Genomic DNA, 16,320 nt, shown 5'->3' on the forward strand with positions numbered 1-16,320 from the left:
CCAGACTGTCCAGAACTCAGCTGCCAGGCTTTTAACCAGAACAAAGAAATATGACCACATTACTCCTATTTTAGCTTCATTACACTGGCTCCCAGTATGTTTTAGAATTGACTTTAAAATTCTATTGATCACTTTTAAAGCTCTTCATGGCCTCTCGCCTTGTTATATTTCTGACCTTTTAGTCCCATACGCACCAGCACGTACCTTGAGATCCTCGGGCAGAGGTGTGCTGTCTGTTCCAGAGTCTCGACTGAAAACTAAAGGGGACAGAGCATTTGCTGTCAGGCCCCCGAGGCTCTGGAACAGCCTGCCCGAGGAAATCAGGTCGGCTGAGTCAGTGAACTCTTTTAAGTCCCTTCTTAAAACATACTTTTATAGGAGAGCCTTTCCTGATCTTATTTGACTTTATTTTATCCCTTTTATTTTATTTTACTTATTTTATATTTATTTTAAACGTGTATTTTAGTCTTTTCAATGTTTTAATGCTTTTATCTTGTATTGTTTTTGTATTATTGTCTCTTGGGTATTATTGTCTTTTACACTTGTTAAAGCACTTTGTAACTTGTCTTTGAAAAGTGCTCTACAAATAAAGATTATTATTATATTCTTAATCCGCAGGGTTTAATATGGAGTTGGCCCAACCTGTGCAGCAATTACAGCTTCAACTCTTCTGGGAAGGCTGTCCTCAAGGTTTAAGAGTGTGTTCATTGGAATTGTTGAACATTCTTCTAGAAGCGGATTTGGCCTTCTCGGCCTGGCTCGCAGTCTCTGCTCTAATTAATCCCTAAGGTGTTCTATCAGGTTGGGGTCAGGACTCCATCTCCACACTCATCCATGTCTTTATGGACTTGCTTTGTGCACAGTCATGCTGGAACAGGAAGGGCCTTCCCCAAACTGTTTCCACAAAGTCGGGAGCATAACATTGTCCAAAATGTCTTTGTATCCTGAAACATCAACACTTCCTGTCACTGGAACTAAGGGGCCGTGCCCAACCCCTGAAAAACAGCCCCACACCATAATCCCCCCTCCACCAAACTTTACACTTGGCACGATGCAGTCAGGAAAATACCGTTCCCCTGGCAACCGCCAAACCCAGACTCGTCCCAGAACAACACTGCTCTAGTGTCCAGTGGCGGCGTGCTTCACACCGCTGCATCAGACGCTTTGCGTTGCACTTGGTTCCATGCAGCTCTCTACGCACTGTTCTCAAGCTAATCAGATGGCCACACGACGTTTGAAGGTCTGTAGCTATTGGCTCTGCAGAAAGTTGGCGCCAAAAATTACCTCCGCCCACACCGGGCTCTCGCATGTGCCCCTAAAAACAGATAAGCCTACGTGCAATGAGAAAAATGTTTTATGAGCAGTCTGTAAGTAACTTTTAACAACCTACCATAACCCAAGGATTAAATAAATAAAAACAACCCACAGAAATGAAACGGCTGTACCTGGATTTAATATTCAACACGTGGTAAAAAGTATACTGTTATATGAAATTCTAATGAATCTAGTATTTAATATATTATAGTAAACTATACTCTTTATCTAATACACTCGTGTACAGTTCCTCCTCCAGGTTGTGAATAGAGACAGATTAGACAGACGTCCATTGAGCCGATGCCAGCGTGCCAATATGTGCTGCTTCTAGTCGCCTCCTCTGTAGAGCAACAAGCTCCCCTTGTTCTGTTTTACTAGTTATTGTTATAAATATTGCTTAACTTTGTTCAAGTTGAGAAATACACATTTTAAAATGTCAGTATTTCGCACATTCCTTCATAATCAAGCAAGTAGACTCAGAGTATCATTTGTTCATTATAATCAAATCGCAACATGACTTTTTCTCCAAATCATGCAGCCCTAGTGGCAGCCTATCACGGTACCACGCTTGAATTCACTGAGCTCCTGAGAGCAACACATTCTTTCATAAATGTTTGTAGAAGCAGGCTGCAGCCTAGGTGCTTGATTTTATACACCTGTGGCTCATGGAAGTGACTGGAACACCTGAATTCAGAGGGGGGTCCTAAACCTTTTTGGTATAATATAGTGTATCTTATTCCAGCTGAGAGACAAAGACAGGAAGTCAGAAAGTACTGAGAGATGAACGAACACGTTTTTGAGGACAAAGCCTCATCACAATCCGAGACTAAACACACCCGCTGATTTCGCTCGTCACCCACCTGCTTCTCAGAGCTCCCTCTCTTCTTCTTCCCTGCGTTGTCCTCGTCCAGCTCATCAAAGTCGCTGTCCTGCTCTTCCTCCACAGCTTCCTCCTCGTCCTCCTCAGACCCCTCACCGGAATCCCCTTCTTCCTCCACAGGTTCCTCCTCCGCCGCCTCCTCCTCCTCCTCCTCCTCCTCCCCGTCCTCCTCCTCGTCCTCTCCGTTTGCGCAGCCTCGCTTCCCGTCCGCCCCGCTGAAGTCCGAGATGAGGAGCGCTCGGAGGCCGTTACTCAGCTCGATGTACCTGCGGAGAGCGGGACAGGATCAATATTCAAGCATTGTCCAGTCAGTTTATGTATATAGCACATTTAAAAACTACCAATGTTGAACAAGGCAGCAACGAAACACAGACTCACCAAAGAATAAAATCAGTTTTAAGATGAGACTTTGGGGGATGACCTGATAATAAAATAGCGTTACTTTCGTCAGATGAAACTAAACAAAATATGTTCATCAACAACCTTTTTTTCCCCTGATTAATGACGAGACAATGTCGTTAAACGCTGACTGCGACTTTATTAACATGCAATATTGTTGACGGAAAATGACGAGACAAAAATGTAATTCATAAAATAAAAACGTTAATAAACTCATTCTCTTTTTGTCAGTATAATGCGGAGACAAAATATTACAGTGGATACTCTGGTGATGAACACAACATGCTCGGGCGACAGAGGCGTTCAGACATTTGGTGCCTAATTATATCGGATGGCAATGTAGTTATAAGATTTCTGGAAAACACTATGAACTTGAAGCGGCATATCAAGGATAACCACCTGGGAATTGAGGTAAGTTAATGTTTCCTTTGCAATAAAAATGAAAACAAAGCAACATTCAAATTTTATAAAACATTTTATCTACATGTGAGATGAGTGAAATAAAGACTAAAACGATAAATATGGTTCGAGCAGATTGACCTAAATGCTCATCAAAATTATACTAATGGGTATGAAAAGACTAAAATGATGGTTAATAACTAAAACTAGTCTACAGTTCTTTTGATTCTCTTTTGAGTAACATCCGACTAAAATATCCAGACTTTTAATCAAAAAAAAATACAATAAAACTTGCCTACAGTGGACTAAATATGACAAAAACTAACTAGGACATTTGACACAGGACTAAGACTAAATTTTTAAATGGCTGACAAAATTAACACTATAATAAAAGGGAAGGTTTTGGTGACTGTGCCTCAGTTTATTTTTTCCTTGTAGCCCGTATTTGTTTTTTTGGCACCATTAAAAGTAGCAGAATTATGCCGTTAGCAGCTCCTGTTAGCAGTGTAACCATGGATGTACAGAAAGTTGTCACTGGATTACTGCGATACTGAAGGAAACTTAAAAGCATGAAGATTCTCAGGAAAGTTCTGCAGGTTTAACAAGCATCTTTTTTCTATGATTTCCTAGCGGATTTAGAGACGTTTATTCACAATGGCCATCAGAGATAATGATGCCTCAGAAAATGAATTTCATGTCTCTGTTCATGTTCAGCTTTCAAGTCTCCCACATTGGGGAAGCACCTCACAGTTTGAAAACCTCTGACCACAGGAAATTCAAAACAAATATCAACAAAGGTAATTAACTCTACTGACCCTCTTGTGTTTAAAGATGCTCTGTATTTTTAAAGTTTTAAAGTTTCTCGAAAGCACTTTTTTAATAATCTAAATCCTGTGTTGTTCAGATCACAGTTCTCCACCAACTGTCCAACATCACAATGGCACAAAATCAGTTTTATTTATCTTCACTGGTGTCGCAAACAAATAAACAGGTCATGATGAGCGTTACTGGTCCAGACTGTTGTGAATAATGATGCACAGGTGACATCGGACATTTCATTCAGTTTACAATACACAGCTCTGTTTGAACTGCTGTCACGCATATGTGTTACCAAATTATCTTAAATTATTGCATGTATTGCATACGTACAAACAAATGCTGCGGAGGCCGCTTTCTTCACAGTCCATACAAAAAGCACATGGATTGAGCAAATTCAACAGCTGTTTATCTTTGAATTCACACTAAAGCTCACATCACAACACCCTGTCTGACGTTTCTGTCTTGATCTCTCCCACCTGTATTTCTTCGGGTCACTGGGTGATTTGACAATCTCTGGTTCTCCCTGGTCTTCTGCAGCGACTTCTCCACGTCCATCTCCAGCAGCCACCTGGGACCTGACATCCTGTGGCGGCGGCAGATGTGGCGGTGGCGGCTCACCCTGGTCTGGGGCAGATACCTGTCCTGGCACACTGCAGCCGCTCGCTGACTTGTTGGTCTGAGGCATTTTGACAGAATCCTCTGGGTGCAGGAGTATAAAGTGTTATAGATCATGTCACATCATATTCGGCATTAATCTTGTACATTTTCTGGAACCCCGAGTGTGAGCCAGGCGTTATCGCTAACATCAGAGTTGGACCTCACTAATGTGCTTGTGTCTGAATGACAGCAGCAATGAAATATCTATATAGCCTTGTAAAATTAATAGTCGGGCAGCTGGTTGGACAAAACAAGCAACTTAAAGACTTCTACTTGGATTTTTGGAACTTGTTTTTTCATTCCTTATTGCACCCTCACCTATTATCACCAGAATGCAGGAAATGAAGTGAGCTATTATCACCTATTATTAACCATTGTGGTGGTATTTGCCTTTTATGGGTGATCTGATGTAAAGCTCTTTGTGCATTGTTTTCACAAGTGCTTCATAAATTAAGCTTATTATATTATCGTGCAGGGCATGGCTCACTATTTTCTGTGATTTTTTATTTAAAATAATAAATACATTAATTGAAAAAGTAATGAAAAGATTAAAGGACTAGTATCTCACTGGTATCCAACCACTGCAGCTGAAAACACAAACAGGGAAATTGGTTATTAAAAGGATCAGGTGAATTACTTTATCAGATATTCACCTGATCTGACTAATGCATACTGTTGAAGTATCATATTAGCTTTGGCTGACTTTACAACGCATTTTGGCACACAACAGTGGATTCTGTCCTGTCACTTACACTGAATTCACTTTAGTAAGGGATCTCTTCACAGCCTGTGTGGACACAAGCAATGACTACAGCATTTTACTCACATGCCCTTATGTACATTAAAGAGCTAATGTTTGAGGATAGTAATGAAAAGACCATTACTAGCCAAATCCCTGCAGCCAAGTTCCAAAACCTTGTGGAAAAGCGTTCCCAGAAAAGGAAGCTGTATCACTGCCCATTTGTTTGGCAAGAAATATTCAACAGTTAACAGATAGATGTAATGTTCAGGTAGAGTGATTTTCAAAAGATTAACCTTTACAATTGTAATTTCTGGATGAAATGTATACCGATTTATAAAATGTCGTCTACTTCCTTAAAATCTATCCAAATATTTAAATTTTATAAAGTAAGCTTTGGCCGATAACAGCCAGAATATAAATGTCTGATTTTATTGCTAGTAGTTTGGTTCGACGGTCGTCGCGCGATAGAACTGAATGGAACGTTGGTTCGGAATTTTAATACAATTCGCCAGCGAACAGAACCTGCATTTAAAATTCAGTCAATTTAACAGTCAGGTGCAACATAGCTCAATTGTCAGGAAATGCGGGGGACGCTAGTAGCAAGCTAACTGTCAGAGCTCACTTAAAATATTCACAAACACGTCACTACAATTACTGCAACTTCAAAGACGGGTGGTGATTAAGTTTGACCGTTTAATCGGATAGCAAGTTAGTAAGTTTAGCTACAGTAAGCGGTGAATTAGCTAGCTTCCAGTAATCCTGACTGTTCAACAGCTAGTTTAGCAACACTGACTAAAATACCAGTCGTTCAGTTTTTTCGTTAGCTTGTCAGCGGCATCTGAACTCTGAAATAATGACACGGCTGTTTGGTTTGTTGTAGTTTTATCGTAAGGAAACGCTCACCTTTGTTTCCGTTAGCTTAATGTTGGTGGAAGTTCGGAGTTTCAGTACAGCCGCCTAGCTTGGGTCAGATAGCGGTTAGCAAAAACAAAGCATGTGATTCGCTGAGAGCACGTCAATCACAGGCAAACGGGCCGTCCGATTGGTCGAATCTGTGACGTAGGGAGGTCAAGTTTGATTGAATGACAGTGCAACAGAGGTGTAAAGTATTAACACAGTGATTTTATGATGTATTTACAGGTGAAACTCAGTTCATTTATTTCAGTAATTCAACTTAAAAGGTGAAACTAATATATTATATAGACTCATTACATGCAAAGTGAGATATTTAAAGCCTTTATTTGATATAATTTCGATGATTATTGCGTACAGCTTATGAAAACCCCAAATTCAAAATCTCAGAAAATCAGAAATTTAATAGAAAGTTAAGTGGAAGGGAAAAGTGTGGAAGGAAAAAGGTGCACAAGCAGCAGGGATGACCGTAGCCTGGAGAGGACTGTCAGGTAAAGGCAATTCAAATGTGTGGGGGAGCTTCACAAGGAGTGGACTGAGGCTGGAGTTACTGCATCAAGAGCCACCACACACAGACGGTCCTGGACATGGGCTTCAAATGTCGTATTCCTCTGGGTACCTGGGTATCTCACACCAAAGGCATAGTCTTATCCATTGCACCATCGCCATTTAGAGCACTTTATGCTTCCTTCAGCAGATGAGCTTTATGGAGATGCTGACTTCATTTTCCAGCAGGACTTGGCACCTTCCCACACTGCCAAAAGTACCAGAACCTGGTTCAATGACCATGGGATTACTGTGCTTGATTGGCCAGCAAACTGGCCTGACCTGAACCATTGCCAAGAGAAAGATGAAAGACATGAGACCGAACAATGCAGAAGGATGAAGCATCCTGGTCTTCCATAACACCTCAGCAGGGCCACAGGCTGATAGCATCCATGCCACGTCGTACTGAGGCAGTAATTCATGCAAAAGGCCCCAAACCAAGTACTGAGTACATATGCATGATTATACTTTTCAGAGGGCTGACATTTCTGTATTTAAAATCCTTTTTTGTTTTTATTGATTTCATGTAATATTCTAATTTTACCTGAGATTTTGAATTTGGGGTTTTCATAAGCTGTACGCAATAATCATCGAAATTACATCAAATAAAGGCTTGAAATATCTCACTTTGCATGTAATGAGTTTATATAATATATTAGTTTCACCTTTTAAGTTGAATTACTGAAATAAATGAACTTTTGCATGATATGCTAATTTTTTTAGTTTCACCTGTAAATCTGTATCCACAGAAATAATTAATATTAGTAACAATGAAAAAAATCATTAAAGCATGAAAAACATAGAAATCTAGTTTTTAGTCACAAAAAACAAACAACTCATGTTTTCAGTTTGACAAGTTTACTAGAAACTTGTTTTGAAGCTGTGTGAAGCTAATGGATGAATCAAGAAGGCATGTTATGTACATTAAGTTAGTTAAGAGTCAAAAAAATATATAATGGGAAAAGTTAATATACCTGAATTAAAAGGGTTAGGGTCCCTTTTACTGGCCAGGTGTGGCAACTCGTTTTGACATCAGAAGATATAAAGTACTGTATAGAAACCAGAGGATTTGCAACCTTTGTAATGAGAACCGTCTGGGAGACGAGTATCATCTTTAGTTTGAATGTACTATTGTAAGCATATTGACTTTCAGAGAAGTTTGAAAGGTATCTACGGTATCATCCAAGGCAGCGGTTCTCATACCTTTTCACGTCAAGGACCCCTAAACTGACACAAATTAGACCACAGACCCCCATTTGATAAGATTTTGTCCCATGATCGCTCATCTGATAGGACTTTGGCTTTTAGATGTTTTATTCAAAAAAGTGTATGAAATCCATGACCAGAATAGTGATACGTTCAGTCACTGCGGAACTTACGGATGGACTTGTAGTGAAAGAAAAACAGACCCCCTGGAACCTCCTCAAGGACCCCTTGGGGTTCCCGGACCCCACTTTGAGAACCACTGATCTAAGGGCGTCACTTTGTGTTGAAAAGTGGTGGGGACACTGGGGCCCAGATTAGGGGTGTGAAGACACATAGCTCGCGATACGCGACATTAGGTTCACGAGAACAAGATGGTGTTATCCTACATATCCCCAGTGCATGAAATGAAATTTTGATCATTAAACACTTCATTTCCTGCATTCTGGTGAACATTTCTGCACCAATTTATGGAGGAAATGTTTTTATTTATGTAAAAGAAAACACAAAATTCAGGTAGCTCGTTACAGTTCAAAATAAATATAATCGAATCTAAGTGAGTGCAGCTCTCAGGCATTCTGTGCTGCTTTCAGATCTGTTTCTCGTGTAGATCAACTTTTCTCCTGTAATATCGTCCCTGCTGAAGCAACACATATGCAGGCACGATTTACGTCTTCCCTCCTCTTTTCTCATGTTTACTGGGAGGGAACGGAAAACTTGGCCAAAAAGAAACCGTTTTAAGCAGTTGTTAAAGTTACCGATTGGTGTTGCACGTTTTTGGGTCATTTTACAATCAGCTGCTTGTTTGTTTTTTAGCTTAAACTACTTTTTTTGGACAATGCACATTTGTTTCGTCTATATGTTAATGTAGATGTTATGTTGCATTGCATGTTTTTTAATGTGCAAATAAACCTTTCTAAAAGCATTTTCATTTGTTATTTAACTGCAAGCTATATTTCATATATATATATATTTTTGTTTTTTTTGTTTTTTTACAAATCATGCTTTCAAAAAGTGATGGGGACAAAATCAGCCAATTCAAAAAGTGGTGGGGACATGTCCCCAGCGTCCCCATTGTAAATGACACCTATGCACTGATTGAAGGTACCCATCTATGTACAACTGAATTTTATTGCTGCAATCAGACAAACCAAAAGTTATTGGCAAACTACAGTCTTTTTGAAGAATATTCTCACACAGAAAAAAATATATATATCAGACCCAATTTATGATTAAAGATTGTGATTTTTATTATACTAAATTGCATCTATAATATACAAACATTCACAATAATTTTGTACAATCACTTTGTGCTTCTCCCCCGGTACAGGAGTGAACTGTAAGACGACAAGTTTACATAAACTCTCTATATAATTTGTCCATGGTATACACAGCATAAAAATAAAGTCATACTCAACACCATTCTAATTTCTACATCTATCATTTACAAATTCACTTAAAAAATAATCATATGAAGACAATGTCAATATTATATTGTATGTTTTTCATCAATCTGAAGACACATGGTGGGGAGTTACACACATGCGCTGTGGTAGCTATATAACAATTTGGCAGGATATTTTTTTTTATTTTCTATCTTTGTAATATTTAATATTAAACGCACACATTTTTTTTTTCTCCCCGTCTTTCCTTTTTCTTGAAGTCCGTCATAAACTCACGTTCTGTATCTCAGCATGACATGACGTTATCAAAATATCACACTTCCGCGGAAGGTACCGTACACAAACACAAAAACCTTTACAACTGAACACGCAGTAAATATCATGATAACCATATGCAACAAGAGAACGAGTTGGATCTAATATCACACACACACACACACACGCGCACACGCTCATGTAGGAAACACTGCGAAACACAACGGCTACGTGACTACACCTGCTAAAGGGGAAGGAGAGAACCATGTGCTCCACACTCATCAGCTCTGCTCACATGTGTGCGTGAATACAAAACACCCTCAGTATGGCGTTGGATTGCGTCGGCCAGCTATAAGCCACCATGAAGCAGGGCTGCAGCGCTCAGCGGCAGTCTGGGGTCGAGTCTCTGGCAGTCTAAAGGGGGAGGTGGGGGTCTGATCTGGGTCTTGGACCTGCCAGTTTGATTTCTGAACTTTCAGAAGGTTAGTCATTAACTTTGGTAAGTTTAGCAGTCGTTAAATCGACACGTCAAGGTTTGAGAATGTGCAGCAGGGCTTAGTTTAAGGCCTCATCATGCTTCAAACGTACTGCTCATCAGATACAGGGCTAGTGATCGATCTGATTAAGACACGTCTGCAGGCAGCCTCGTCAACGATCTCAGCTCTCCCCCTAGTGAGTTGTTGAGTTTTGGGAAGGTGGTGGAAGAGTTTAAAGCTCTGAATGTCCTCAGTCACCATTGTCTTTTCTACATGTTAACACGTTTCTCCTAAATAACAGCAGATCTGATCTCACAGCATTACTGGCTAGCGATAAACGTGTGTAGTTATGCTGTAGAGAATAATGCAGCTGAATGACGTCACTTCTGACAAACTGTTCTCCACAGCAGAACCTGATGCTTGTTTCATTCATTAATACAACAACACGTTACTAGCTGAGATAACATGTTTAATCGATTGTACTCTGCAGGATTAATGGAATTATACATGATTAGTCTTTGTTTTGTGTATCGTCCATTGATGGCTTTGCTCTCTAAATATTGGCATCGACCCCTAATGACCGACGACTATATAGGGCTCCAAATAACAACTACACATATTACTAAATAATCTATAGTTTATTTCTGCGCTTATTCAACACATTTTTTTATTCTCTGAAATATCAGAAAATATCTGTCAACTGTGTCTGAAGGTTAAAATCAAGGGCAACTGGACTTCAGGTATCTTCAACCAAGTCCATTTGCCCTCGATTTAAACCTTCCTTGCATAACTATGACCTGGATGCCGCCCTGACATGCAGAGAGGGATTCACAGGAGCAAAACAAGTAGTGAGAGTAAATAAGGACAGAGTGTAACTGAAGTTATGAGGAGTAATTTTGTCTCTTGATGGGAACAAGCAGTACATCTTCCTTGTTCATCCTTCTTCAAAGCCGCACATTGTCAGTTTTGGTAGTTTTTAACACAAACCGACGTCTCGCACACACTGACTGAGTCCCATTGTGTCAGCTGACAGCCAGCAAAGTAGAAACAGAGCGAGGTGTCACAATACAACAGCTCATCCTTTCAGCTGGCTGTCAGAACTACAGTCTGTTAGTGAAGAAATGTCATGCCTCTGATATTTGTGACCGTCGGTTATGCAACATATAAGTGCCTTTAATCAATCAGACATGTATATCTTACTTAAAGTTTATCTTAAGCCTTAATATTTCATTCCTGATTGATTTGGCGACACCTGTGGTTACTGGTGGTTTATAAATCCAGGTGTACTGTGTGTGTACTGGTGTTTAAGTTTACAGCCAAAGAAACTGTGGGCTGAGGGAATTCATCGTGTTGCTTTGTTTTAATAAAAGAAGGCTAAAGAAGACACCAACACAGTGATGCTACACTCAGGACCAAAACTTGAGTATAATATAATAAAACTCTCAGAGATTACAACTTGAAAGGATTTGCAGTTCTGAAACCTCCTGCTCTGTTTCTCTTTTCCATTAATTACAGTTGGGGTCAAAGAGGTAATTTACTCTCAGCACTTAGTTCCCACAGCGACGAACAGATTCTCTTTATTCAAAATATCATTCTTCCAAAGTCAGGAGGTCTTGTGTTTTGCTCAACTGTGTATTTAGATTAACTTCACAGGTCTCCATGCTGGGTACATGGCTGAAACTCTAACCCTGAGTTCTGATTTCCTTTTACAAAACATGACAGAGCATATCGTTATGTTATCCTGCAATCATGGACTGACAGTGAAACAATGGGTCCCTGTACACAGACATGTAAAAGGCCAAATGCAGTTGTTTTGTGTCTGTTTGTGGTTGTGTTGTGTCTGTTTGTGGTTGTTTTGTGGTTGTTTTGTGTCTGTTTGTGGTTGTTTTGTGTCTGTTTATGGTTGTTTTGTGTCTGTTTGTAGTTGTGTCTGTTTGTGGTTGTTTTGTGTCTGTTTATGGTTGTTTTGTGTCTGTTTGTAGTTGTGTCTGTTTATGGTTGTTTTGTGTCTGTTTGTAGTTGTGTGTGTTTGTGGTTGTTTTGGGTCTGTTTATGGTTGTTTTGTGTCTGTTTGTGGTTGTTTTGTGGTTCTTTGTGGTTGTTTTGTGTCTGTTTGTGGTTGTTTTGTGTCTGTTTATGGTTGTTTTGTGTCTGTTTGTAGTTGTGTCTGTTTGTGGTTGTTTTGTGTCTGTTTATGGTTGTTTTGTGTCTGTTTGTAGTTGTGTCTGTTTATGGTTGTTTTGTGTCTGTTTATAGTTGTGTGTGTTTGTGGTTGTTTTGGGTCTGTTTATGGTTGTTTTGTGTCTGTTTGTGGTTGTTTTGTGGTTCTTTGTGGTTGTTTTGTGTCTGTTTGTGGTTGTTTTGTGTCTGTTTATGGTTGTTTTGTGTCTGTTTGTAGTTGTGTCTGTTTGTGGTTGTTTTGTGTCTGTTTATGGTTGTTTTGTGTCTGTTTGTAGTTGTGTCTGTTTATGGTTGTTTTGTGTCTGTTTATAGTTGTGTGTGTTTGTGGTTGTTTTGGGTCTGTTTATGGTTGTTTTGTGTCTGTTTGTGGTTGTTTTGTGGTTCTTTGTGGTTGTTTTGTGTCTGTTTGTGGTTGTTTTGTGTCTGTTTATGGTTGTTTTGTGTCTGTTTGTAGTTGTGTCTGTTTGTGGTTGTTTTGTGTCTGTTTATGGTTGTTTTGTGTCTGTTTGTAGTTGTGTCTGTTTATGGTTGTTTTGTGTCTGTTTATAGTTGTGTGTGTTTGTGGTTGTTTTGGGTCTGTTTATGGTTGTTTTGTGTCTGTTTGTAGTTGTGTGTGTTTGTGGTTGTTTTGTGTCTGTAGTTGTGTCTGTTTATGGTTGTTTTGTGTCTGTTTGTAGTCGTGTGTGTTTGTGGTTGTTTGGGTCTGTTTGTGGTTGTTTTGGGTCTGTTTGTAGTTGTGTGTGTTTGTGGTTGTTTTGGGTCTGTTTATTGTTGTTTTGTGTCTGTTTGTAGTCGTGTGTGTTTGTGGTTGTTTGGGTCTGTTTGTGGTTGTTTGGGTCTGTTTGTGGTTGTTTTGGATCTGTTTGTAGTTGTGTGTGTTTGTGGTTGTTTTGGGTCTGTTTATTGTTGTTTTGTGTCTGTTTGTAGTTGTGTGTGTTTGTGGTTGTTTTGTGTCTGTTTGTGGTTGTTTTGTGTCTGTTTGTAGTTGTGTGTGTTTGTGGTTGTTTTGGGTCTGTTTGTGGTTGTTTTGTGTCTGTTTGTAGTTGTGTGTGTTTGTGGTTGTTTTGTGTCTGTAGTTGTGTCTGTTTATGGTTGTTTTGTGTCTGTTTGTAGTTGTGTGTGTTTGTGGTTTTTTTTGGGTCTGTTTATTGTTGTTTTGAGTCTGTTTGTAGTCATGTGTGTTTGTGGTTGTTTGGGTCTGTTTATTGTTGTTTTGTGTCTGTTTGTAGTCGTGTGTGTTTGTGGTTGTTTGGGTCTGTTTGTGGTTGTTTTGTGTCTGTTTGTAGTTGTGTGTGTTTGTGGTTGTTTTGTGTCTGTAGTTGTGTCTGTTTATGGTTGTTTTGTGTCTGTTTGTAGTTGTGTGTGTTTGTGGTTTTTTTTGGGTCTGTTTATTGTTGTTTTGAGTCTGTTTGTAGTCATGTGTGTTTGTGGTTGTTTGGGTCTGTTTATTGTTGTTTTGTGTCTGTTTGTAGTCGTGTGTGTTTGTGGTTGTTTGGGTCTGTTTGTGGTTGTTTTGTGTCTGTTTGTAGTTGTGTGTGTTTGTGGTTGTTTTGTGTCTGTAGTTGTGTCTGTTTATGGTTGTTTTGTGTCTGTTTGTAGTTGTGTGTGTTTGTGGTTTTTTTTGGGTCTGTTTATTGTTGTTTTGAGTCTGTTTGTAGTCATGTGTGTTTGTGGTTGTTTGGGTCTGTTTATTGTTGTTTTGTGTCTGTTTGTAGTCGTGTGTGTTTGTGGTTGTTTGGGTCTGTTTGTGGTTGTTTTGTGTCTGTTTGTAGTTGTGTGTGTTTGTGGTTGTTTTGTGTCTGTAGTTGTGTCTGTTTATGGTTGTTTTGTGTCTGTTTGTAGTTGTGTGTGTTTGTGGTTGTTTTGTGTCTGTTTGTAGTTGTGTGTGTTTGTGGTTGTTTTGCATCTCTTTTAGTTGTGTTGTGTCTTTTTGTGGCCATTTGTCTGTAGGATAGGATTTTTTTAGTAGATGTTTTTATAAACTTTGCAACAAGAGTTTTCCTTATCCGAATCAATGGTCAAAGGATAGAGGGTGTCGTAAACAGTAAAGCACCTTGAGGCAAATTTGTGATATTGGGCTGTATATGATTAAAACTCACTTCTAGACCACCTGACACTCGGGCCCCTTGGCCTTTATGCCCCTTTAGTAATCCTTCCATGCCTGTAATACACTACCACTTTTCTTTTGAAGTAACTACGGTAACGTCTGTTTCTGTCACTTGTTTGTGAGGAGGCGATTAAGCAAGCTGCACCTACATTTGGAGTGCACACGTTTTAGCCTTTATGGTAAATCCACTGACAGGCAGGTTAGAGACTTTATCCTGTCAGTTTGTCTCTTTACAAAGACAAGTGCTGCAGTATGAGAGTCCTGCCTGAAGAGAGGCTGTGAAGTCTTCATGTTACGCCGTACGAGAACCACATACAACATTATTTATCAAACCGGGTCGGACTGGATGGATTTAGCGCGAGGAGGAAACACATGTGACAACGTCCGGATTTCAAAATAAGGCGTCTGTACAGGATGGAAATAAGATTAATTGGATTATATTCACGGAAAGTATAAAACATATTACATGTGTCCATTAAAAGGAAAAAACAACAACAACAGTAACATGTTACATGTAACATGGAAATTACTATTTTCTATTCTTTGATTTACAGTTGCTGGAAAAACACTAAATTAATTTGCTGACTTTTGTTTCATCACCATTTATAGCTCTACAATGGGTTTATGATCAAATAGTTTACTATAGCACAATGTTGTTTACAAGAGTGCAAAGTTCTTCATACATTGCCTCTTCATTTTGCATCAAATTAATGCATTTAACTTTAAAATGTACAAAGTTCTCTTCCGGGGGGGGGGGGCGCATGCCCGAGAGGGTCCAAGGCCCACCCATCATAATCTCTTAAAATCCTGTGGGAAACACTGAGCACTGAAGCATCGGCTGAAACACCATTAAGAGCACTGCGGCTGCTACAGTAGATCAGAAACACATTATATAAACAGAGCGTCTTGTTCAAAGCTAAAGAACTGATTGTACGAGGCAGGAGACATTTTAAAGTAACCTGGAAGTTAAGCAGCAGCATGTTAGCTCCTGTATCTTATCTGACGAAACAGCTGGAGGAAACTGTGAAGAACAGATTTGAAAATGAGGCCACAGCAATTAAGGATTGTGCTCATAATTGTGTCCTAGCAAGTGCTGAGATCATCTGGATTTGCAGACTTGAATTTGTTTTGTGCACACAAGACAAGCTTGTGACTTCAATGACCTCAAACCCTGACGTGGGAGGTCAGCGACTCAGTTATCCCTGATTTCTTGTCCTTCGGTCTTTCAGTCTTAGAGGATTTGGGCAAAATGGAGCATCATTCAGCCAGTTTGATCATTACATTGATTCACCAATGACAAAAAAGGGAGTAATTATGACTTCTACATCTTGTTTTTTCATCTTGTTTTTATGACTCTGTATCCCCTAATGTCAAGATGAAAATGTTTTCTGGTAATTAAACGATGCAAAAGTCATAATTATTAGAAAACATCGCCTGTTTTTTCCTTTGGTGAATGCAATGTACCTCTGTGCTGTTCATTTGCATTTAAAATAATGTGAATTTTTGCAGCTGTTACTGTCCTAATCGTGCTTGGGGCTCTGGCGTAAACATAATTTCAAGTGTTGTAATAAAGTGTGTTAAGGAAAGTGCAGCTGTCTGTACGTCAGACAGTTTATTGGGCATGTGTCAGTCTTGGACTCGACCCGCTCCTGTTAAGTCAAATGATTTCGGCTGCAGCCCTGCCTGGGAGTTGAGCACTGGTGGTGTAGCCCTAAAGCGTCTTTCAGCACTAAGTAAGGCCAGTAACAGTTAGTGGGCTATAGGCATAATTGTATTCGAGTGGACTTACTATTACTAGCTATTTGAGAAGCAGCCTATCTGATGTTTCGGTAGGTGACTCGGTGAAAGACTGCAACCTGTAAACTTGTGAACATGAGCAGCTGTGGTGCTGTTAAGTTTCTCGTTGTGCTACACTTTGAGAGGCGAGGCAGTGCTGTGCTTACCTGTGGACCCTGCTTCCAGCTCCTTTCAGCAGTGCACTCTCTACAAAATCACATTTGGCGTCTTTCTGTGGTTGTGCAACCAAA

At 39.7% G+C, this 16,320-nt stretch overlaps 1 protein-coding gene across 1 annotated transcript in view; it reads right to left on the bottom strand.

Moving 5' to 3' along the window:
* LOC123971351 (nardilysin-like) overlaps window positions 1-6,199 on the bottom strand; it is a 47,656-nt gene extending 41,457 nt beyond the window's left edge. Inside the window, exons 1-3 of the mRNA XM_046050107.1 lie at window positions 6,114-6,199; window positions 4,288-4,510; window positions 2,175-2,460 (exon numbers count right to left, since the gene is read on the bottom strand). Of these exons, the coding sequence (XP_045906063.1) occupies window positions 2,175-2,460; window positions 4,288-4,496 (495 nt within the window). The 5' untranslated portion in view covers window positions 4,497-4,510; window positions 6,114-6,199. The remainder of the gene's footprint in view (window positions 1-2,174; window positions 2,461-4,287; window positions 4,511-6,113) is intronic.
* Window positions 6,200-16,320: the final 10,121 nt, after the last annotated feature.

Source organism: Micropterus dolomieu, linkage group LG05 (assembly GCF_021292245.1).
Source record: "Micropterus dolomieu isolate WLL.071019.BEF.003 ecotype Adirondacks linkage group LG05, ASM2129224v1, whole genome shotgun sequence".
Taxonomy (NCBI): Eukaryota; Metazoa; Chordata; class Actinopteri; order Centrarchiformes; family Centrarchidae; genus Micropterus; species Micropterus dolomieu.